This window comes from Drosophila erecta, unplaced genomic scaffold (assembly GCF_003286155.1).
Source record: "Drosophila erecta strain 14021-0224.00,06,07 unplaced genomic scaffold, DereRS2 tig00000126-arrow-pilon, whole genome shotgun sequence".
In the NCBI taxonomy this organism is placed as follows: domain Eukaryota; kingdom Metazoa; phylum Arthropoda; class Insecta; order Diptera; family Drosophilidae; genus Drosophila; species Drosophila erecta.
The window spans coordinates 9,174,237-9,197,624 of NW_020825209.1; the positions used below are offsets into that span (position 1 = coordinate 9,174,237).

The window sequence follows — 23,388 nt, forward strand, 5'->3', positions numbered from 1 at the left end:
AAATACCATGGTGTGGTTTAAGTATTAATTGTTTTTATTATTTAGGCGGCTGCTCATTAGCAAGGCCGCTGTGAAGGCGTGTCACGGGCAAGCAAAAGGGGCCAAAACCATTGGGTTTTACTTTGGCTGTTGCTCTCGACATGTTTAAATTGCATATTACATATTTACAAGTTGCTAGCGTTGCACATATACACACACAGACATTGTACAGTTGGGGGATATATATAATTAATTATATATATATATAGAGCGAGATATATGCGGGACATACGTTTGCGCATACGGGCGACAATTCCACGTTTACAAGTTGGATTAAAATATGCTAAATTATTCAATAAAAAAAACACGCGACAACATGAAGATGCGACTACTCTACAACAATCAAGAATCACTCAGGATGTCTTTCAATATCGAGCTGGAATTGCGTGTCGGCGCAAATTCGTTGGAGCCCATGGCCAGCGACTGTGGGGAGCCACCCACTGGCGGTGTGCCAGGAGCCGCAGGATCCTGCTGACTTGCTGCTGGTGTCGCCGGTGAAAATGGGGCCGCCGGCGGAAGATGGACAGATGAGGTGGCAGATGTGGAGATGGTGTTGGAGCCGGCGGACGTGGCGCCATCCATCTGACCCGTCAGGCTGAGGAGCGTGGGTCGCGATTGCGCCTGCGGCTGCGACTCCTGCTCCAGGAATTGAACGAAGGCCTGCACCAGGTTCTCATTGCCACGCGAAGATCCTGTTGGATGAAAACTGATATCAGATATGCACTTGAGGTATATTTCGAAATGGTCGCTCACCTGATCCCGCCGCTTGAGCGGAACCGCCACCGAGAATGGCGCCCAGCCAGCTGCTTTGCTGCTTATTGAGTCCCACCTTGTCCGCCTCCTGGGCATTGAAGTCCAGCACAGAGGAGATCATGCGCAGCACCTGCTGCTTATCCCCCGCGTGTCCACTGACCACGTAGCCGATGAGCAGGCTCTTGATCAGGCTCTTGTCAATCTTGTCCGTCTGGCTGCTCTCGCTGCTGCTGAGCCGCTGCTCCAGCTGGCCATTCGCCTCCTTCAGGCTCTCCACTGGACAAGAGAAAAGGAGCAAACATGGTGCATTAGTAACCGGTGATTAGTAACCGGAATGGGGCAAAGGGAGTTCAATTAGAGGCATGGGCATGTGAGTGAAACTCATGGCACATCCGTGTGGGAGAAGCGCGCGCGTGGTTTTTGGTCATGCGGTTAGTGCGATCCGTGCACGGCGTAGTATGACATAAGTACTGGTTGTTGGTTTTAAGGCACACCAGTACCTGATGTAATACTCAACCGTACAGACGCTGCTCCTTCGTACAGCCGATCCTTCACTGCGTCGCGGGAATGATGCCCTACTCGTCGGACTGCTCTGCTCCGACTCCGACTCCGACTCCGACTCCGACTCTGCTCGACTCCACTGGTCGATGGTGTTCGATTCTGCTCTCAGCTGGCTGGGTTTGGTCAGTTTTTGGGACGTAGACGGGGCAAGTTCGCTCAAATGCAAATTTTACAGATAAAAAAAAGTCAAAATAACAAACTAAAAAAGGAGAGAGAACAAGGGGATACGACAACGGAAACAGATCAGACAGCATATCCAAACGATATTCAGATGCATAGGGATAGATACGTACAGATATATATATATGTATTTATATATATGCATAATGCAGACATGCAGAGTAGATAGAGGCGGTAGATATATAGGCTATACATAAGGTGTGTACATAATAATGTGGCATATGCCGCAGTCTCGAGCAATCTCCAATTGCAAAGTGAGTGCGTCAAATGGCTCAAACCGCTCACATTTACAAATTGAGATTATTCAATGCTGCAGATACAATTGGTACTGGTTTTTATTTATGTTTTTCTTTGGTTTTTTTCTTTGTACGGATTACGGGTTACGAATTACGGATAACGGATGGTACGGTTTACGGTTTATACGGTTTATAGAGCATAGAGTTTCTTGTCCCTGGGTGTGTCTGGTGTGCTAGCACGCTCATACTTATAGCTTGTACACAATCATAATTAAATTATAATCAGAATAGGTAAAATAATAAGTGCCAAAGATACATTAAAAGTAAGCAGCGGTCGACAACAAATACGGGTTTCAGTAATTTGGGGTGGGGCAGCAATGGGTTAAAGCTTTAATACTCTACTTCAAAAATGCATGTGTTCAGATAAATACGAAATGCTACATCATAATACTGCATAAAATATACATTCACTTAATTATGTTTGTATTTTTTGACACATTTTCAAGTATGTTCTGCACAACACTAAAACAACATGAAGTTCTAAGGATACAAATCACAGATACTCGAACTTAAGGATACACAAAGTACTATCTAATTAGTTCACAACATCAAAGGCGCCTAGTGAGGATTGTTTTCAGTGTACTTCTTCTGTACTCTCCGGCTTTTGTGTGTGGTTTTGGTGGTGCAACATTAATGGGTTATTAAAAATGACTACTTTTGGAGTACCTCCTTTTTGGACGGGGTATTTCAGCAGTCTGTGACGGACGCAAAAGCGGACAAGTTAGTTGGATTTTGGATTACCTGTGGTGACGTGAGCAGTTAACAGCCAATAGATTTTGATTGCCACGTGCCGTAGGTGCGATCTAACGAGTCATTTTGATTGATTTCCCTTCTTTTTGCATTTTTGTGGTACTTTTCTGTGTGTTTTTATTTTCAAATTTATGTTGATTGCTTTTTGTTTTTGTGGTGTTTGGTTTCGGTTTGTTGCGCTTATGGTGATCAAATGCAATTCAAAAAAGTCGATACCAACTGAAATTCCGAGTGTTTCATATTTAGGCTTAGCTCCCAGAATTACCAGCTGATATTTACCTTTGAGAATCGTGTGAGGTGACACTTTTCTCTTCTTCCAATCTTAACATTAATTACTATTGCTTTCCTTTGGCAAGCACACTGGCATTCTTTCTCTCTCTCATTCTTAAGCTAAATGATTTGCAGTATTTTGTAAACGTTTTCCCAGTTTTATGCGTGATTTAGTGGGAATGGGTACGTGTGTATAATTTCGATCGGGGTGCAACACCGTGGGTTAAGTACATGCCGGGAATCCCGGAGGTGCTTCAACAGGCTTTTGGGTTAGTCAAATCAATCGGGCTGCGCAAGCACACTGTGGGGAGCCCCTTGTTGGTGGCTCCCCCAACCGCAACAACCGCAACAACCAGTTGCAGTTGCAGTTGCAGTTGCAGTTGCTCCGCTGGCACTCCGCACTCACCTTCATCCCGCAGCACGGCGATCGTCTGCTGTCCAGCCTCCAGTTGATCCGAGAGCCGGGCGGCAGCGCGCAATCCCTGATTGGCCTCGGCCAGCTGCTGCTGCAGGCCGCTCATCTCCAGCTGGAGCTGACCCTGGCGGTCCAACTGGGCCTGCATCTCGCGGCGAATCCTCTGGGTGGCCATTTCGATGTCGTGGTCCTTGTCTGGAATGGCAGCCCGGGCTAGTCTTCATCGGTTTGTGCTATAGATGTGTGTGTTCTTACCGTTTTGGAACTGCTCCAGGGCACACTGCAGATTGGTCAGCGCCGCCTGCTGCTTCAGCTCCCGATCCTCGTACTGGCCCAGTTTGGCCAACAGCTCGTCACGCTGCTGCTGGAGCAGGGCGTGCTGCGCCTGGAGCGTCTCCGCCTGCTGATTCGCACGGATGCTGCGGGATAATTTAAAGGTAAGTGACATTGGAACTAATGGCTCTAAGAAATGCTCATTGGAATTTCATATCAGTTGGTGCTCTAGTACAATTGTATAAGTGCTTACTTTCAGATCCAAATTGCAGTCTACACTTTTCCCAGGCACAGTGTCATTATACTTTGAATGCCTTCATCTAATTATTTTAATAACACCCACAGCAAGTTCTCAATAACATAATCTAGTTTTTAAAATCTAAACTCACTAAGTTGTTTGGAATATTCGCAATGAGTTGATTGACACTTGGTTTGCTTCATCAGAAGCCCCCTATTCCAACCTCAAATCCTTTGAATCGCGGCCTAAACTAGCATCTTGGTGCCCGCAGACCAGGAAAGGACCCTTACGCAAGAGCACCCAGTGACGATATCCAACCAGCTCGAAATTGATTTGCCAGCTGGCGATAAGGCGAGCTGCCAGGCATGCGGAAATATGGATGGCAATTTGCATGGTCCGATTCCGCCGGCGGCGGGATGCAGTGGGTGGAATGGCAATTGGAACTGGAATCGTGTGGGAACATGTGGCGAATGCAATTAGCCAGCTTCGATCGCTTATCGCCGGCATGACGAATATATCAGCCAATGGCAACCAAGGTGACCCCCACCAACGAGCTGTAACTTGTTCGGTTTTCCTACCTGGCTGATGTGTAGGCCGTGCTGGACTTGGACACCTGCTGCTCGAGGATCGCTTGACGGGAGCGCGACTCGTCCAGATCGCGCTGCAGCTCCACGGTTTCCTGGGTGTGCAGCTCCTCGATCTCCAGCAGATGGGCGCGCAAACGCTCCAGATCCCGCAGTGCACTGGCCTGCTGCTCCTGGGCTTCCGCCTGCTGTTGCTGCAGGAGTCGCTGGTTGGTCTGTTCGGTCAGCAGATTGGTGGTGAGTATGTCGGACTTCTCCTTGAGGAAGCCGACCTGATCCTGCAGCTTCTCGCGCTCCTTGACCATCTCCTTCACCTGCTGCTCCAAGGGCTGCAGTCGCTGGATTTCCGCATAGTACTGCGTGTTCTCCTGGTGCTTTTGCTGCAGCACCTGGATCAGCTCATTCTTCTCCTGGCCCAAGGCATCGATGGTCTGCTGGAGTTGCTGGCTCTCATCGGCAGCTTGCTGGCCCTGTAGTTGGGATTCCAGGGCCTGGAGTTGGGATTCCTTGGCCTGAAGCTGCTCCTTATTGGCCAGGAGTTGCTCTTCATTGCCTCGAAGAGTCTCTTGTAATATATCCAGTTCAGCTTGGTTTAGCTGGATTTGCTGCTCCTTGGCCAGCAGCTGATGCTCAAGCACCTGAAGCCGGCTTGCCTGCTCGGAGTCCAAGCCAGATTCCTGCTCCCTGCTAAGGAGTTGCTCCTGCAACGTTGTCCGTTCCTCGTTGACTTCTTGCAACTGCTGCTGGATCTCCGCCAGCTGAGCTTCCTTGACGGTTAGCCTCTCTTGGCACTCACTCAATTGATTGGTCGTCTCGGCCAGCTCCTTCCTGATCATGGTAATCTGTTGATTCTGGTCGACTTCCATGAGCTCCTTTTGCTGCTCTAGCTTGTCCTGCGTCTGGAGCAGTTCTCTTAGCTTCTCCTGATCGGCTTGCAACTGATTTTGGAGATTGGCTAGCTGGATTTTGTGCTGATCCTGACTGATCTTCATCTGCACGGACATGTCATCTAGATCCTGCCTGACGGCTGTTAGTTGCTCCTCCAGCTCCTTTAGATCCTCCTCCTTACGTTGCAATGTTTCCCGCAGGAGTGAAAGTTCTTCCAATTTCTTTTGATCTGCCTGGTTTTGCTGCTGCTGTTTAGTCAACTGTTCCGCATTCCTCTCCAGCAGTTTGGTTCTATTGGCCACTTCCGTTTTGGCGGAGGCCAACTGCTCCTGCAACAGCAAGTATTCCTGCTCCTTCTGCTCTATTTTAGCAAGTAGCTCGCTGTCCAGGGGAGATTTTTCCGGACTAGACTTCAGTTTTGTTTCCATCTGCTGTTGGCTACACAGAGAAGCCTCCAACTTCTGTCTGGCCTCCTCCAACTGGGCCTCCAACTGTACAATCGTCTCCTCGTGGTGCTCCTCAATGGTTTCCAGCTTGTTGCGCTTGTATTTGTCTAGTTCGTTGAGCAGCAACTCATTGTTCTTCATCAGCTCATCGCACTGGAGGATGTACTGCGAGATGTCCGCCTCGAGGGTCTTCTTCTCGTGCTCGCTAATCAACTGTTGGTTCTGTACGTCCACCAGTCGCTGCTCCACCAAATCCAGTCGGTGCCAGCGATCCTTAAGGGAGTTCCAGGCTCGCTCTAGCTTCTGTTGTGGAAAGGAGCTGGCCAGGCGATCCTCCAGCTCGGCCTGGAGCAGAGCGCGCAGCTTGTCCAGCTCGAAGGTGCCATACTCCGAGTCCGCGTCGTCCAGATCCGTAATCTCCTGCTTCTCCTCAGCAATGGCCTGTCGGAACTTGGCCTGTGCTATGCTGGTATTCAGCTCCTGGCGCAGACGTTGGTTGTCCTCGCGCAGAGCTCCCAGTTGCTCCTCCAGATCCTGGGCGTGACCCTCCTGCTCAGCCTCCGCGTGGAGTTTCAGCTCCTGGTTCTGCACGGTCAGTTGCTGCAGGCGAAGTTGCAAGTCCAGCTGAAGCTGCTCCTTCTCTGCCTCGCTGAGTCGCAGGCGCTTCTCCAATTCGACGAGCTGTTCACCGAGCAAATTGATGCTCAGCTGCTTCTCCAGCTGAGCATCCTGCAGTTGGGTATTGGTAAGGGACAGCTCCGAGATTTGTGATTCCAGGGAGACGAGACGATCGCGCAGCTTCTCCTTGGAGGGCGGTGAAGTGACGTCGGCATCTGGATCGCGATCCGAGCCGGAAGCGGAGCCAGAGCCCGTGGCATCCGCCTGGCGCACCACAATGAACTCATCCTCGCTGTGCTTGCCCGTGGAGGAGCTGTTCGATGAGGACTCCGAGGTCTTCTTCTCCTTGGCTTGCTGAGATTCCTCCAGATCCTTGAGCAGCCGATCGCGCTCCGTTTCCGCCAGGCGCACGCGTTCGATGAGCTCAGCAGTGTCTTGGCGACGTTTGTCCAGCAGCTCTCGCATCTCGACCAGCTCAGACTCCTGCTGCTCCACCCTCCGCTGCAGCTCCTCCTGCTGCTCCCTGGCGACTGTGGACGTCTGCCGCAGTTCGTCCAACTGCTTTTGCTGCCTGGCATTGGCTAATTCGTGCTCCACCAGGCGATCCGCCTGCAATTGCTTCAGACTCGCCACCTGACCCGCCAGCTGCGTCTTGTGCTCCAGCACATCCCGCATGGCCAACTCATGTTGCGAGTCCAACTCCTCCAGCGAGGCATTGAGCTGTGCGTTGAGCTGCTCCAGCTCCGCAATGCGATTGTTCAGCCGCACCACATCGTTGTTCCCCAGTGCGATGTCCACGAGTTCGGACTCCTTATCTCTCCTCGCCGAATCGCCCGATCCTGCGCCTGCGACACCCTTCTCGTTACCTCCATCGGGCTCCCAGCACCAACTGTCCTCCACATTGGGCTCCTCATTCTGCTGCAGTGAAGGAAACATGGAAGTGGGGAAAACACACATATTAGCTAGAGTCTCAACCAAATTAAGGGTATTATTTAAGGCCTCTTACTGCCCATTTTAATTGATATTTGTAAACAAATGGCCATTTTGACTAGTCTCCAAAAACGGGGATTCATTAATCTTTCTGAAATACTTGCAAGTTTTGGAAGGTCTTTTGAAACGTGTCAGCCATTACGAATGTACTTGCAGTGTTTATTTCCCAGTTTTAGTTATATAATACCTAGTTATTAATACATCTGTAAGATAGCGTATCCTATCCTATCCATAGCTCCGTAGCTGATTTTCGATTGGCTGGCTGACTTGCACAGCACAGAGCTCATTATATCCTAGTCGCCAATCGCAATCTTCTGGCACTTGTTGCGCATGCGTCGCCCACTTGGCCACTTGGCCACCCGAGTCCACCCACCTCCCCTCCCCCTCTTGGCTCATTAGCAAACCAGGTCAATTGGCAGCCGCTAATGGCCGGCGGAGAAGGGGCAGGGGGTGGAGGAGGCGGAGGAGGTGGGTTCAGGCGGGACGACAGGTGCAAGTACCGCCCGCAAAAAAGAGAAGGCATGAGACATGCGCGCGTTAATGAGTTTATGGATGAGTTGAGCAAAGATGGCTGCCCTCTGCCTCCGTCGCTGCCAGCGTCGCTGCCACGAGCGACTGCGACGCTGGCGACCCTAGCGATAAGGTCCCAGCAACGAAATTCCCATAAAACCCATGACGAGACCGCTTAGCGGGCGCCAACAAAATGGACGGGACCGTAAAAAAATGGGTTGAATAAAATTAACAACGACGAGCAACGGGAAACGGGCCACGAAATAAATATTTGAAAAAATATGGCAAGCTAATTAAAATTACCTCAAACGACATGCATGTGTCTATGCACACATCTCTGTTTTTACGGCGATGAATCACAAAGGTTCGTTTTTGCCAGGCATTTGAAAAGGCTTAGTGATTTGGAATACAGTTTCGCTAATGATAACCAATATAACTGGCACTAATGAGAGCTCAGATAAGGAATACGACCAAATTACAAAAGAAAATAAACAGGTATTGTATAAACTAACCTGGTATTACCATATATATGGTACCGCTTATACTCCTGTCTGAATTTAGCTGATATCCAAGGATGAAGATCAGCGCTTCTCTTTATCTCAATATATGTAGATAGTGCTGATGAAACTGTTTGATCCAAGAACCTATATACCTATATTTCTTCAAATAGCATGAGAGAGCAAATAAGCCCAAGCAGTCCTGAGAGGAAACTACCAGAAATGCCATTCCCACACTCGGAACTCGAGGCAGTCGGGCTCGTAATACACATATGCATATGTGGATATGTGTATATATCCACTTATATAGCCGCCGATCCGACGTCGGTCTGCGCTGCGTTTGTTTGCTCGGCCGGCAGTCCACTTTCCCGTTTTAACTGCATGGGTGTGTAATTGTACCCCTCGGCCCGGTTAGGGTATCGAAAGCGCCGAAAAGACACTTGTGCAAACTGGGTTATCAACATGGACTGCCTGCGGAGAATCGAGAACCGAGAATGGAGAGTGGAGAATCGAGAATCGAGAACGTGGAACCGAGAACATGGCTGCCATGTAGCTTGGGTGTGAAATAACACTTGTGTTTTGTTAACAAATATTGGAAATATTATTCACGCTCGTCGCTCCGCGATCTTGAGGGCACAATTTCTGCCACCGATCTCAACGATCCACAATGCAATCGGTCATCGTTTCGATACCACATATGATACGATATGAACTATATGGGCAGGTCGTATAGAAAGATATATGGGCGGGCAGAGACAACGCACTGAGTAGCCATAAAAAACAAGAGCAAATCAACCGAAAATTCCCAGCGCGATAAGATAAAATGGTGGTGTGTTCAGAGGGGTTAAGCTAAGCAACAGGTTGTCGGTCCTCTGGGTTTCTCTGGTTTTATAGGGGTTTCTCGAAGGGAGCGGTATGGGTTGCCTGGCAACCGGAAGTTCGAAATAGTTTCGCAATTCATATTTCCCAAATAAAATAGCACACATATGTGTCACGCCGCCCATAAAAGAAATACAACTGAAATTTGATAGCGCAAATCTAAGCTTGTGCGTACAGCAAAGTACTATTTAAATAGCACTTAATCCTACCGATTAACTTGTTGCTCTTGTCGTCTCACTTTTAAAACCCTATAATAATATATGCATAGTGAAATTTCTCTTGAAATTGAGCTTCTAAGGAATAAACCACTATTTGGAAAACCCCAAGTAAGTAGCTTAAAATGTAAATATGCTCCGATGAGTTTTCATCTGGGCCTCTGAAAATTCTTCTTGAACGCACGATTTTCTTGGAATTAAACTTGTTAATACTAATCGTATGGCTATCAAATAGCGGGTCCGGTTTGCTGAAGGAAGAGTATTTGTGTACGAATGGCAAAAGCGAAAAGTGTGCAATTATCGGGCAGTGTAAACAAAAATGTGCCGAGCATTGCTCGATCAATATTAATTTGAATCGCTTTCGCTTTAGTCATGCCACCCCACTGACGTCGGCTTCCAGGGCTCAGAGAATTCTTATCTTATCGGGGCCATGCCACCAAGATATCCGCAGTTCTCCCCTTTCTCCTGACAGTGGGATTTCGTACTTTGTTTATAAATAAACATTAACCGATTGCCGGGAAAGGGTTGCGTGCTTTATTTTCCCCCGAGGGAACGGCCCTCCGACTCGATTGTATGCGATACGATCCGAATCCAGCTATACTTACTCTTGATTTCGTCTAGGATACCGCAACCCGAGCCGGGGAATACGGAATTCGAATCGGAGCTTATCAGAATGTGCTCCAGTTTTGGGCCATTTGTCGATTTGTGCACTTCGGTTTGTGGTGTTTGGTTCTCGTCATTTTGCAGCGAAATTCAAACACTGGCGATTCTGAGAAGTCTGTGTCAGCGAATCGGAGATTTCCGAGGGAACAATGGGAACAATGCTGAGCTAAGTTCTTCGCTCACAAGCGACTTAAAGATTCCCTGAACAATGGAATGAATTAGATTGCAGACCTATTACCAGCTGGTTCGAACTGGGAAAATTAATATAATAAAATTACTAAATTAAGTATAGTAATTGCTATTTTGAAAGAGATCTCCTTCGACTGCCTGATAGCAACACAATCGAAATTGACAAAAGTGTTAAATGGCCGAAACAATGACGATAAGAACTAACTCAATTAGGCTGGTGCGCCGTGCTCCACCTTGATACGGAAGCCCATGGAAAGTTTCAAATGCTTATCTGCGGAATTCCAATCCCCATTCCGTTCCGATTCGAAATCGGTTGTCTGCTCGCATTTGGGCCAGACTGTAGTGTATATCATACTGCAGGGATGACTCTTGGAAAACGTGCTCTTCTCGTGATGACACAATCTTAAGTGGTTTCTGGAAGAACATGTTGCTGTGCTAGACAATTTATGGTGTTTTAGCCAACAAGATTTATAACTAATACTGAAATACAGAGTAAACAATCTTGAAGAAATAGAGACAATTGTTTGACAGATTAATAATCCGTCAGTAAAAGGCAAATTCGATCTAAGCAGAGCTGTACAAATTGGAATTTAAACGTTTTCATATTGGAATAGACTTGTATAATAATTCTGTATTTAAATGCCACTCCACATTTCACACTTTAGAACACTTTATTTTTCGCCATGTTTTCGCAATTTGAGTTCGGGCAATGGGTAATAATAAACACAATAATTTAGTGTATGCAGTGCAATAAAAACCAAGAGGAAATTACATAGTTAATAAGAGGAGATGTCAAGACGCGACAAAAGTCGAAAGTCAAGGCGGGCTTAAACGAAAAAAAAGCGAGATGGGGCTAAAAAAGCGAGGAATAACTCAACTTAGCTCAAGTTTAAGCCAAGTCACTCTGCGACTAGCCCCGTCTCTTTCGCGCCCCCCACCCTGACCCCCTGAACCACCCGGCTGGCCGCCAAGTTAATGGGCATTATTAACTGACGGCAACAATTACATTTAGCAACAACTTACAGTTTTTTACTCGTCAGCTGAGCGGCGATTTTCAATTTCGATTTGGCAGCTGGGCAGTAAACTCTGCCTTGAAATTATCTTCCGTTTTTCTCAATATTCTTAGTTTTATTTGTTCATTCAGCTACTCCGTTCCGTACTGCACAAGCAAAAACAAATCAAAAAAATAATAGGTTTTGTTCGCAAAAAAAAAAAAACAAAGAAAAAACAAGAGTCAACTTTTCACTTCATTACGCGTTGCAATTTTAAGGCAACGATAGGAAAAAAGAAGCAACACGTAAGTTCTGTTTAGGAATATAGTTTACTTCAAACTTTTTTAACGGGCTTTCGGATTCGAGGGGTGGCAACGCCGCACCGACGCGAGCAGCGACTGCGACCGAGGCGGCGGCGGAGGAGCGATAATACCGGTACGTCCGATCCGCTGAGCGAGCGATCGACGAGTGATCGTTGCGTGCAGTGCGCCGCGGGAAATAGCGACCGGCTATCGCATGCGACGGAACTGCAGCCGAAGCCGCACACGAAGCCAGAGCCGAAGTCAGCGTGCCGAACACGCGAAGCCGGGCACGAAGCGCCATCGGCGGGGGAGCGAGACGGCCAGCCGGCGAGGGAAGGAGACGCCAGAGGGCGCAAAAAGGATCATCAAATCTTCGAAACGAACTCTAGTTCTTAACTAAAAATAGCTACATGCGCCCCGATGATACCGTGTTTGAAGGGTTCTCAAAGGTCTCAGCTAGACTAATATAAATAATAAAAAGAACTGCACTCGCTTATAACGAAATATTATCGCCAAGCCAGCTTCAAGATCAGTTCTATTATCTGGGGCTAATTAAAACACATTGCCAGCATATCGAAAGCTACCCATTACATAGTAATTTTCTTTATCAAACTACAGCATGTCATTATATGATAGGCGTTTTTGCGTTGGAATTGTATGGCTTGGTAATGATGACTTTACAGGTACCACTTGATATATTTTAAAACTGCGTGGTTCAGGCTTTGTAATCATGGCTAACGCAAAGCTTTGGTGAGTTTGCTGAGCTAGGATCCTATTTTAAAAATAGTTCAAAGGACATACATACATAACCATTCAGTTGATGAATCCACCCATCGCGACTGTGATTCATAACTCTGTTTGATGTGAAAGGTATAAAATCAGAGATAAAAACCGGGCTGTATGGGGAGATAGCGCCGACGGGTTTAATGGATAAAATGGAAAGACATTTATCATGGCAGCCGTACATAACCTCACTCGATGGGATGGATGGACGTGGATACATGGGCATTCGTACATGGATTTGGATAGGTATAGGTATGTATGCATGTACATATGTACATATGTATGTATGGCGATATGCACACGTAGCCAGCAACTTCGACTTGCTCTCCATTTCAAAACTCAAATAATGCGCGTCGGCTATTTAACTTGAAATTAAGCGACGTTGTTGTTGTTTTTATTTATTTTCCTTCGTTTTTTTGTTGTTTAAAGAATTGTTAATGTGTGTGTATGTGTGTGTGCGATGGTGTAGTTGCCGCTATTGTTGTTGTACCGCTGGAGACGGCTTTATTTGCTTATTTTGCTCATTTTGTTTGTTCTCAGCGCTTAGTGGTGTATGCTCTCTGCTGTCCGCTCTCCGGTCGCATCAGTCGTCTGTACCGCCTCTGCCGCCCCGCCCCCAACCGTCCTACCGCCCCTTTGTCGCTTCTGCCGACGCTGCACCGCCGTTGAAATACACCCTACAGTCCGACAACTCTATCACGACCTTCTAACTCTGCATTTTCAAGAACCTCTGTTCCCAACATCTTTCATACATGCATTGCATTGTGTAACGAACAAGTTTCATCAGGTGGTTTTGAACTCGGATCGAAGTTTTGTGTTGCATCTCTAAAGTATTCCTAATATAGCTGTATCAAACTGCATTTGAACACATATCCCAGCTTAAGACACTTCACTGTATTTGATGGGGTCTCCCGAGGCTCCCCCCATTTGTGCTCCTTTTGGGAGAGCGCAAAGATAGCAAGTTGTTAAAAGAAAACAAATAAGCCCGATATCGCCGGGGTAAAAAAGGTTTGGCTTAGAATGGGATGGCAGGATGCGAGAAAAAGCTGGCTACATAGACAGTATGTGCCATCTAGATAACCAGCCGAGTTTCCTAGCTTTCCCAAGTGATGGAGAAAAACGACACCGGACGCATGTAGTATCATCTTTTGGCTGTGCAAGCACAATTCCAAAGTGTTTTTTCGGCTATATCATATGGTATATGGTATTATATGATATTATGTGGTATATGGGGTTTCTAGTGATTCCATATGGCCACGTCGTTGACTTTAAGCGGGCTGTGTTGTTACTGCTGTATCTGTTCTGTTTCTGTTTCTGTTTCAGTTGCTGTTTTCACTGTTTCTGTTGTATTTGTTACTGGCGCAATCGAGCGTCTGTGTTTAATTAGCAGATAAAAATACAGTCAACCCATGAAGGTAGAAATACACACAGCACACACAGCGGTCTAGACCCCTAGCCCATAGAGGCCATCTCTTTCGCACCTTTTCGGTTGGCAGGGAGGGGGAGGCAGAGGGAGACACACTATCAATGCTTGGTGATATACACGTATGTATAAGTATGTACAAAATGTAGGTATATGCCATTATATACTGGCAGCAAACACGTTGCAGGCGTTAATTAGTTTTGGGGGCTTTTCTTTTATCAGCAATGGGAGGGAAAAAAGCAACTGTAACAACAGCACAACAATGCGCAACACCAACACACACCAACACACACCAATGCACTCCGTACGCTTTTCAAATGCATTTCGTTCGGTTGCGAGTGCAAAGCGAATCGCTCAAAGGGGGGACCCTTGTACTTAGCTTCCTTGTTCCACGTCCATATCAATCGGGCGTGCAAGTTAACAGTGGCGTTAACATGCGTTAAGTACAGTACCCCCTCCCCCTTCTCCACACCCCACAAAAGTGACCGTCTTTGTGGCGCCAATTGTTGAAATCAATTGTATAATAAATTCTTCCTCGCAGCCAATTCGGTTTCATCTCCGGTGAATACGCCACTGTGCTTTCTTCAGCAGGGCAATATGTCGAAGAAAACCCCATTTATAGGACGGAAATAATGGATAGTACTCCATATTGAGGCCACATAGACGCAGCCAAAACAGAGGCGTAACTAGAGGGGGTAGAAATGTCCTTATAGCAATAGAACTTCAGTTTTACCATCAGTCATTATTAATTATTGAGCGATAATACAATATAAAGAAACAGTTAACTAATGTATGGAAACATGAATGAATATTTCTAAAAACCACCTCGATTCCTAACTAAATCCCAGTAAAATAAACTAGGTTAAGTACCCCATCAAGAGTAGGTTCCACTACACCGCTGCCTTAAGCAGATACAAGATGCTAACGAACTGCAAAGATAATAAATATTTAAATTGTATTTTATTTGCACACGTTCGATCAATATGTGGAAAACACGGTACCAGCACACAAAGGCGGTACGTGCATAAGTTTAAGAAAGCGGTCACCGAAGGAGGAATAGAGAAAGATACGGCTGGAGACCCAGATGTGGATGGCGGATACGGATGCCATTCATAGACGGATCGATGACGGAAGCACGAAGCTCTGACGTCGCCCATCCAACTCGATCTAGAGCAGCTCGGATCGGTTTGGGATCGGTTTGGGATCGGGATCGGCAAAGAAGTTGCTGAAGAACAAGGTAAATGGGCAGAGCATGCCACATACATAGCACTTGGAGATCGGCGATCGGCTAGGTGCGAGTATCTCCGGACGGGTAGATACTAGTTACCTGACAACGGCAACGGATACGTTCGAAATGGACATTGGGATAGAGATAGACCGATAGAGATGAAGATGAAGACCGAACCGCCGGCTGTTTCTTGTGTTGGCATTCATTTAACACGTTGCTGTTAAAATTCAGACAAGACAAGAAATCAAATTCAAATAACGCGCTTCAATTCGGTCGCACAGTTCGTTCAGTTCGTTACCGTTCCATTTAAGATGCACACCTCGACCATAGACGCGAATATATAGTATACATATACATACATGCATAGGGTCTCAGTTGAAGATGGAGTTGATGCTGAAGATACAGATACAGTTGCGAGGAACTGGAGTTCAAGAAAAGATCGTAGTTCCGATTAGGAGCTCGGATACTTGCAACCTAATTGTCAGATACATCCTCTACATAATTTGTCCGAGTTATAACAATCTTCAGACTTGTCCTATAGGAAATACCACATATTTACTTTTTAAATCACATCTCCATAAGATATGGTATAGATATTTCCAAATTATTCACGGGCCTCACTCATTCCGTTTTACATTTTGCATTTTATATCTGATAAAAACATACATATATATATACATGTATATATTATTTCTGGTTGCCACGCTGCAATTGCTCTCGTTTTGAGCCAACCACGATCCCTTTAACGATAACTAAGTGAAAATGCAAATAGGAAGAGGGGAAAATGACTTTTCTTGTACGCAAACGAATGCATTTCCATTTAAGCTAGAGCAAACACAGTAGGTTTTTTATAAAAACTAATGGTTATCGTAGTTGGAACATGACTCTGCATGTGTTTGAATAAATAATTTGGAACACAATTTTAAGTGAAATATACTCTTAGTTAAAATCTATAAACTATGTAAAAAGTAGAGAAATCAACCAAATTTTTTTTATATACTAAGATAAAATAGTTAAAATGCCCTAATTATAACCTATATATATTATAACCCAATTGTAACCTATAACCTAGCCTATGCAACCTTCAAATAAACGAAAGCCTTTCAAGTGGAGTGGAGTTTCTTATATATTTTTGGGGCCTGTTGGAAAAGGGGGCTGTGAAAATGGAAAAGGGAAAATGGCTAATTGGAAAATGCCAAGAGTGGCGGGGAGATCGCTGCGTTCGTTCGCTCAATTTGTTCGACTATTTTATGGACTATGGGCCATTTGGGCGTTCTAGTTTTTAGTTTCTTCTTTCTTGTTTTTGGTTTTTTGTTAGTTATTTTAATTTTCTTTCGGTTTTTTGTGTGCTCACCGGCTTGTCCGGTTGTCGTTTTTTAGTTAGCAGTTTTTGGTTTCGTGGCTTGAAATTTATACACTTTGTTGTTGCTGCATTTTGTGGCTTCTGCCTTGGCGTACAGGTGAACATATTTCCATTTTGGTGTCGTCGCCGTTCGCCGTTCGCCGTTCGCCGGTGTTTATGCAACTGCGCGACTTGCCAATAAAAATCGCCGAAACGCAGCCCCCTTCCATTTTTGCCACTTTTCCACATTTCCGCGCCCCCTTTCGTTTGCCACAGTAGTTTTCCAGTGCAAAAACTCTGGGCCATAAATATATGGATGCTTAAATTTCGTCATTTACGGCCCGACTGGCCTGCAAACTAAAAATCTTTTCATAATTTAATGCTTATTAGCATTTGTTCGCCACTCAGCCAGATTTTTAGATTTTTCACTGCGGATTCAAATGGTGCGCTGTTTCTCGGCCAGAGGGGTGTGGGTGGTGCTGCGTAATTGCTAAAAAGGGGGTGGTGGCAGTCGGGGGCACGGAGCCATATACACCTGGCCTAGAGCCACTAGCCACTAGCCACAAGCCACCAGCGTTTTGTCAACGTGGCCCAGAGGAAGGTTGTGTGAATAGAGTCAAAGAATCAGCAGGCAGACAATGCGAGTACGGGGCTCCAATTGAAGGCCACCGGCCATTCGTCAATCTGTCAATCCTCGATATAAATCAGCCAAAAGAATGCCACAAATCTGCCAAAACATGGCGATTTGCGAGCGAGTAGCTTGCGTGACAAGTTCATTTTGGCCAGTTTCGATAACTGAGCTGCAGGGCATGGGCGTTGGCAGGAAATTGGGGGATTCGATTGTTTCAGTATGGAGATCTATAGATCAAAGATCGCAAGCGTGTATAAAAGTAAGTAATCTGCAATCAAAGTTTCATTTAAAGTGCGGTCTCTGTGACACGTATCGCAGTTGAAATGATTGACTAAGGAGTTGCCTTCAGACATCATACATGATGATGGCAACCCTGCCAGGGAATTTCATTCCCATCAATCCCTATTCCATCGCACAAACCCCTACAATCAAAGAGCACCCCTACGCTCAGCGCCACAGTTCTTCATGTGCATCTGATTACTGAGATCTCAGGAGGTGGCTCCAAACACATGCAATTACATGCGAAGGTTAAACGCGACGTCAATTGAGCAACTCACTGGTGGCCATGGCAACTCTGGCAAATGAATAGCAGCTGTAGCAGCAGCAACCCCCCTCGACAGCGACGTTTAGGCCTCAAAATCTAACTCGGCTCGTTAGAAGCACGCGAAGCTAAATGGAAACGGAAATGGACGTGGTTTGTGGATATGTGGATGTGAATGTGAATAGGGCTTTCAATGTGGAAGTGGAAGTGACTGAGAACGAGAATGAGTTGGAAGCTGAAACTAAAGTCCCCATTCACAGGCAGCAAATTGATTTGGACCAAGATATTTGTTGCGTACCAAACCATTTTCCATTTTCCACGTTTTGCCGTTGAAGTTTTTGAAGTTGTTGGCGGCAGTTAGTGAAAATTGGTCGCTCGCTTCGTTGATTGTTTATAGGAACCCACGGGCAGCCGAACAATGTCAGCCATCAGCAACAACAAATGTTATTAAATAATTGCAGGTCTCCACTGACAGCAAAAACAACGCAGCAGCGCAGCAGCAGCAACTTAAACTGCAACTGCAACTGCACTTAGTGACATGCAACGTTTGACATCCCATTGGCCGTGGGTCAGTTGCTAGAAACTGGAGTCGGGTTCGGTGGGTGGTGGGTTGTGGATTTTTTGTTTAGTTTGGTGGGTGGCTGGCCGACGACAGCAACTGCACAAAAAAGCCAGGCAACAACAAAAATGTATTTTTCATTCGTGCTTGAATGCAACAACATTGGATTGCATTATCTTCATCATCATCATCATAGCTGAATGATTTCGCTGACCACAAGCGCAGCTCCAAATAATAGTTACTGGCGATTATTAAATACGTTTTCAAAATAATATGACACATTTCAGTGGACTTCTATGGATAAAGAGTTACCCTCGCCATGGTAAATTCGATTTTAATAGCTTCAGTAATGTTCAAAATTAATTGCTCTGCTGAAGTGGTGTTTTACAAAAAAGAGGTAGCACTATTGGAAAACCCAGTTCCATTTATAAAATATCTGTATTTAATCAGGCTTGTGTAAATGATTTGCCTATCATATATTTTAATAGGATATTTGATATTTAAGCGTCATCTTCGATTCGAATCCCAATCGGTATCATGCCATGTTCCACCAATTGTGACTCGTTGGGCTCTAAATAATATGTGGATCACTTGCGCGATACGTAGCGATAATCTAAAGCGTTTATGCCATTAAAAAATGAGTATAAACTTAGGAGTAATCATTTAAATCAATTGCGAGGCAATGGTATGCATTTTATCTGAAAATATTCCCCTCTTTTGTGATGAAAGGAACTCATTAGCTATCAGGAAGCTACGCAGCTCCTCCAATTAGTTGATTCTAGCCCCCAGTGCAAAACATGCCAATTTGAATGTGAGGGGCTTGAAGGGAACGGGGTTGGCGAACTGGGAATGAAAACGTTTAGAATTATGACATATCGGACACGGAGCACTCGCGATCCGTGGCCAATGGGGAAATAACGCCCACAGTTGCCCGATTATTGGGTAGAATGTGGAGGTTGGCGGCACGGGGGCTTTCCAGGTAAACTGAGGTAGTAACAAGTGCAGCTGGGACACATTTGACACAGTTTGGCCGAGCGTAACAAACCGCGTTTATCAAATGGAACTCGATTCGGTTTCGGTTTCGCTCTGGCTCTTGACGGTTGACGTGTCCAAAATCAAATATAATATGAAAAAATGGAGCAACTGCCCACCGGACCACTGGACCACCTGAACACCCCCCACCACCACCCACTGACCCAAGCGGGTGAGCCAACCAAGCGGCCAATCAGCATTTCCGCTCTAATGAAATCTGTGCAAGATGAACGCCATCAGCAGAGGAGTTCTAAATGTAGGATAATTACGATTATTATGCACATGGAGCGCAACGTTCGATGTACATAATTACAGAAAACTGAGTAAGGAAAATATATATGAACATATATAAAAAAATACATACGCAATGGGCGTCCAAATTACAAAACTTATAGGTTCGATTTCAAAAACAAGGCGCATTTCCGGTGCTCGTTGCCGTTGAGTGGCGCCATCTCTTGTTCGATTTTGGATGATACATTACAAAGCTATTTGTTTATCAACTGTTTGTTTAAATGACAATAAAAGTTTCGTATTTCTATATCACAAACAAATAGGTAAATGATGATTACTCCGTAATTTACATAACTAGACATTTTTTATTCGTCTTCCAATTAATTAGGTATATTAAAAGGTTCTAGCCAGATAACTTCTAATGTACTTCAATATTTACACAATGAATCCAGAAACCCAAATATTTCGACAAACATGTTTGCCTACATAAACTATCTTTTGAACCATGGACGTTAGTGAAAAAATATCCCCTAATTTTCCATTTAGCCCATTTTTTGTAGCTCATTATCAACGCCAGGTGCGTGTCGAGGGTTTTTGAGTTTTAATTCCTGACCGAAAATCACCAAATCATTGCGCTTTTAAATTTGACAATTAGACTAATTTGCCTGTTGCATATGGAAATGAACACAAAAAACTACACACCATCCACGTAAGTTTCAACTCACCCAAAATAAATAGAGAAAAAGTACACACCAGAACACACGAAAAAAAACTGCAGTCGTCGCGAGACTTCCGGCAATAAAAAATGAATGCAAAGAACAAACAAAAAAAATGTTACGAAAAATTGTTCTCCTTTTTGAGTAAAATTCCACACGATTTTCAAATGCAAATCGCGTTTCTATTGCGTTTTTCTTTTTTGTTTAGTTTTTCAGGCCAAAACTGTGCACACCGAATGAGAAAGAAACTGAGTAGAAATTAACACTTTATGCGGGCCTACGTGAATCGATCACACGGAACCAAATGAATGACAGTCAGCAGGTGAACCGGTCTTTTATAGGCCCCCGGATCCAGCCAACCAACCCCCCGATCCTGGCCAGCTTGGCCCGGATAAGATAACCCAACCATGGTGCCATGCCATGCAGATGTCCCAAATGCCCGCCTAATGGGGATGATAATGGCAGGAGCAGATTGCCATATCCACGGAGGAGGAGGAGTTGGAGGTGGTAGTGGTAGTGGAGGTGGAGTTGGAGGTGGGCCTTGAGGGATGTGGATCGAAATGGGAATGGGGATGGGAATGGGGATGGGGATGAGGATGGGGATGAGGGCACACTTATCGCGGTCGCCTGGCGCAATTATGCAAAACAATATGGTGACCCAACTATCGATCCAAAAGATAGCCATAGATAGTACATGCGAGATAACCCAAAAGGAAAAATCATGGCAAACATATACCTAAAAATATAGAAATAAAACGATGACTTTTAAGCCATTGAAATCATAGCCAACACAGGAAGATGCGCATTATAAATAGAAGACTAGAGATACCATATGTCAAAATTAAATTTTGAGGATAAATTTATAAAAAAAATCCGCCAAAACAGATCCAAATCGCTTACTATGGAAGAAAAAAATATATCAGATTTCAATATCGATTTTCCAATCGCCTACTGTTCAGATTTCGCCAGTTCCGATAAGAAAATAATATATATGTTTTATCTCTGAATACTACATTATGCAATTTTCCCTTATAATTCTTGTTACGTATATTTGATAGGAACTCATTTTTACATATTCGATTAGCTAATCGGAAACAAATTTAGAACATGCGTAGTGATGGCCAAAACTAAAAAGATCAATTTACCAATTTAAGCGGCAACAAAAACCAGATTTAGAACAAAGCATATAAGCACGTTTAATAAAGATGAATTTATATCATATAGTATTCAGCAATTGCGAAACATTCGTGTTTAAATTTGAGCGAAACAATTGGAAGTATGATTTATAATTTTAAGAAGTTTAAGAAGCACTGAATTGGAAATACGGTCAATTTTGAGCCATAACACATTGTAATTCATTGAAAATAGTTAATTATTTCGAGAATTATCAAAATATATTTAAGAATCTAAAAAATTGCCAAATCTTGGACAGGACATTTATTATTTTAAAACAAGTTCTACAAGGTTTGAAGCGCTCTTTGTGTATATTTAACTGACTATGGAAGATAGGGCATAGTTTTGTGTCTACCTTAGGTACAGTTGTGCTTCTGATAGCTCTCCAGCCCCCAAATGATGATAGCGAATAGCTCCAAATGCAACCCCGTAACCCTGCAGTTTTAGCGGGAATAGCAGGCACTTGGGGTTGCGCTGTAGCAACTTGCCTAATCAGAAATAATTCGGTAAATTGAACAAGCAGTTGACGAACGGAGGGCAGCGATAGGGTTAACAGAACGCCTAGATAAGGCCAACAGGCATATGGGGTGATCGAAAAGGAGACCAGGGATTTATGACAGCCAGGCAAATAGCAGGCATCAAATACCACCGAATGTGAAATCAAATAGAAGCTTCATATTTTCGTTTTCTAGCTGACGCGCTGCACGGGGAAAAAGATGAATGGTTTAAATTTAAATGCATTTAGGAGAAAGTTAAATGGAGCCAGCATTAGGTAGCGAAAAGTTAAGCTCAAGCATATGACATTGCGCTTCAAAAACACTATTTTGAAATGTAATTCCAAACTGAAATAATACTATACTATTTACATATTTCTTTGCAACCGAAAGCTTGTCTTATTTTGAACCTCTCCACTTATGTCAATTAAAACATGGAAACTAGTTGGGGAAACAGAAATCCGTGAATTCTAACGATTTGTAATAATGCCAAGGAAAGTTACCATATGAAATTGCATTAATTTTTCTCTGTGTGGACCATAGAATGTGGCATCAGGTAACATCGAGAATTGCAGATAAAACTAGGGTAGTGCCGACTCCTAGCTTATCGCAGTTTAAATATTAATTCAGGGATATGCGGCCGAAAGCGAAACAGAGAACGCGAGAGCTGGGTTTATCGCTTATTTAAAAGATAAAGCCGGGCAAACACCACACCACGCTGGTGTGCACTGTTTCCTGGAACACGGAATGGGCACCGGATGTGGCATGGCCTGGGGGCCAGCTGCAGGTCCCTTGGATCAAACATCACTTACCAAATGCGGTTCCCGCGAAGCTGTCGGGCTGGCTGCCAGCTTAGATTCCTGATTCTGCTTGGTTTTGGACAGTTCCCGGCGCAGGGCGGCAATCTGAAAGGGGGGAGTTGGATGGCCATTAGTGGAGAAGCCGCAAAAGTGCCTGTGAGTTGGCATTACCTCACGATCCTTCTCCTCGCACCGCCTGTCCAGCTGCTCCTTTTGCTCCTGGGTCTCCGCCAGAAGTTCCAGGGCTGTCGTGGCCTGCTGCTCCGCGCCTGAGACGCTAGCACCTCCTGCTCGATGTCCCTCATACTCCAAGTCGCCAGGTCCTGCCGTTTCGGCCAGAACTTCCTGAGCCAGATTGGTTAGTTGGCCCTTCAGCTGGCTGAGACTGCTGTTCAGCCACGACATCTTCGCTGCTCTTTTATGGGCAGCGTGGGCGGATGGGGGCGTGGCTGTTCTCGACGAGATCACTCCGTTTTTGGCTAGTGAATCGCGAATTTCGGGTGAAGTTTGGTTAGATTTTTGGAAACGATACTTTTTTTGCGTGGCAGTGGCACAAACTCAAGCTGATTTGTTTACTTCGTTCCACAATTTAAATGCAATTCGGTTGTTTGCTATGATAAAGAATGTGCAAGCCCTGTATGCTTTTGTTTGTGTTCTAGTAGTATTATTTCTGTTATTTATTATTATTTTTATTATTATTTTGTGATATGGTATCGATATCCGACGTCCTATCGTCAGCTGATTTTGTTATTGTTATTGTTTTTGGGCCAGCTATCGATTGGCGATGGGCAGACTGGTCGATAAGGTGCATGACAAAAAGCTGACTGCTGTGTAACCAAGTGCCAAAATTCAAAAGTTTATTGTAAAATCTCTATTTGCAAGAATTT

The 23,388-nt window shown here is 45.0% G+C and overlaps 1 protein-coding gene across 4 annotated transcripts; it reads right to left on the bottom strand.

Moving 5' to 3' along the window:
* Positions 1-13: 13 nt before the first annotated feature.
* LOC6550782 (thyroid receptor-interacting protein 11) lies at positions 14-23,285 on the bottom strand. 4 transcript variants are annotated; one of them, XM_001978043.3, is made up of 7 exons: positions 22,673-23,285; positions 22,514-22,606; positions 4,354-7,229; positions 3,520-3,683; positions 3,256-3,459; positions 793-1,068; positions 14-731 (listed from the first exon to the last, which is right to left on the bottom strand). In XM_001978043.3, the coding sequence occupies exons 1-7, from the start codon at positions 22,904-22,906 to the stop codon at positions 382-384; spliced, it is 4,197 nt and encodes a 1,398-aa protein (XP_001978079.1). In that variant the 5' UTR covers positions 22,907-23,285; the 3' UTR covers positions 14-381. The 4 variants fall into 4 exon arrangements, with proteins under 4 accessions (XP_001978079.1, XP_026838260.1, XP_015010691.1 ...); XM_026982458.1 differs by having other exon boundaries at positions 212-731; positions 4,354-7,226; XM_026982459.1 differs by lacking the exons at positions 22,514-22,606; positions 22,673-23,285 and adding an exon at positions 20,044-20,368.
* Between the last annotated feature and the right edge of the window lie 103 nt (positions 23,286-23,388).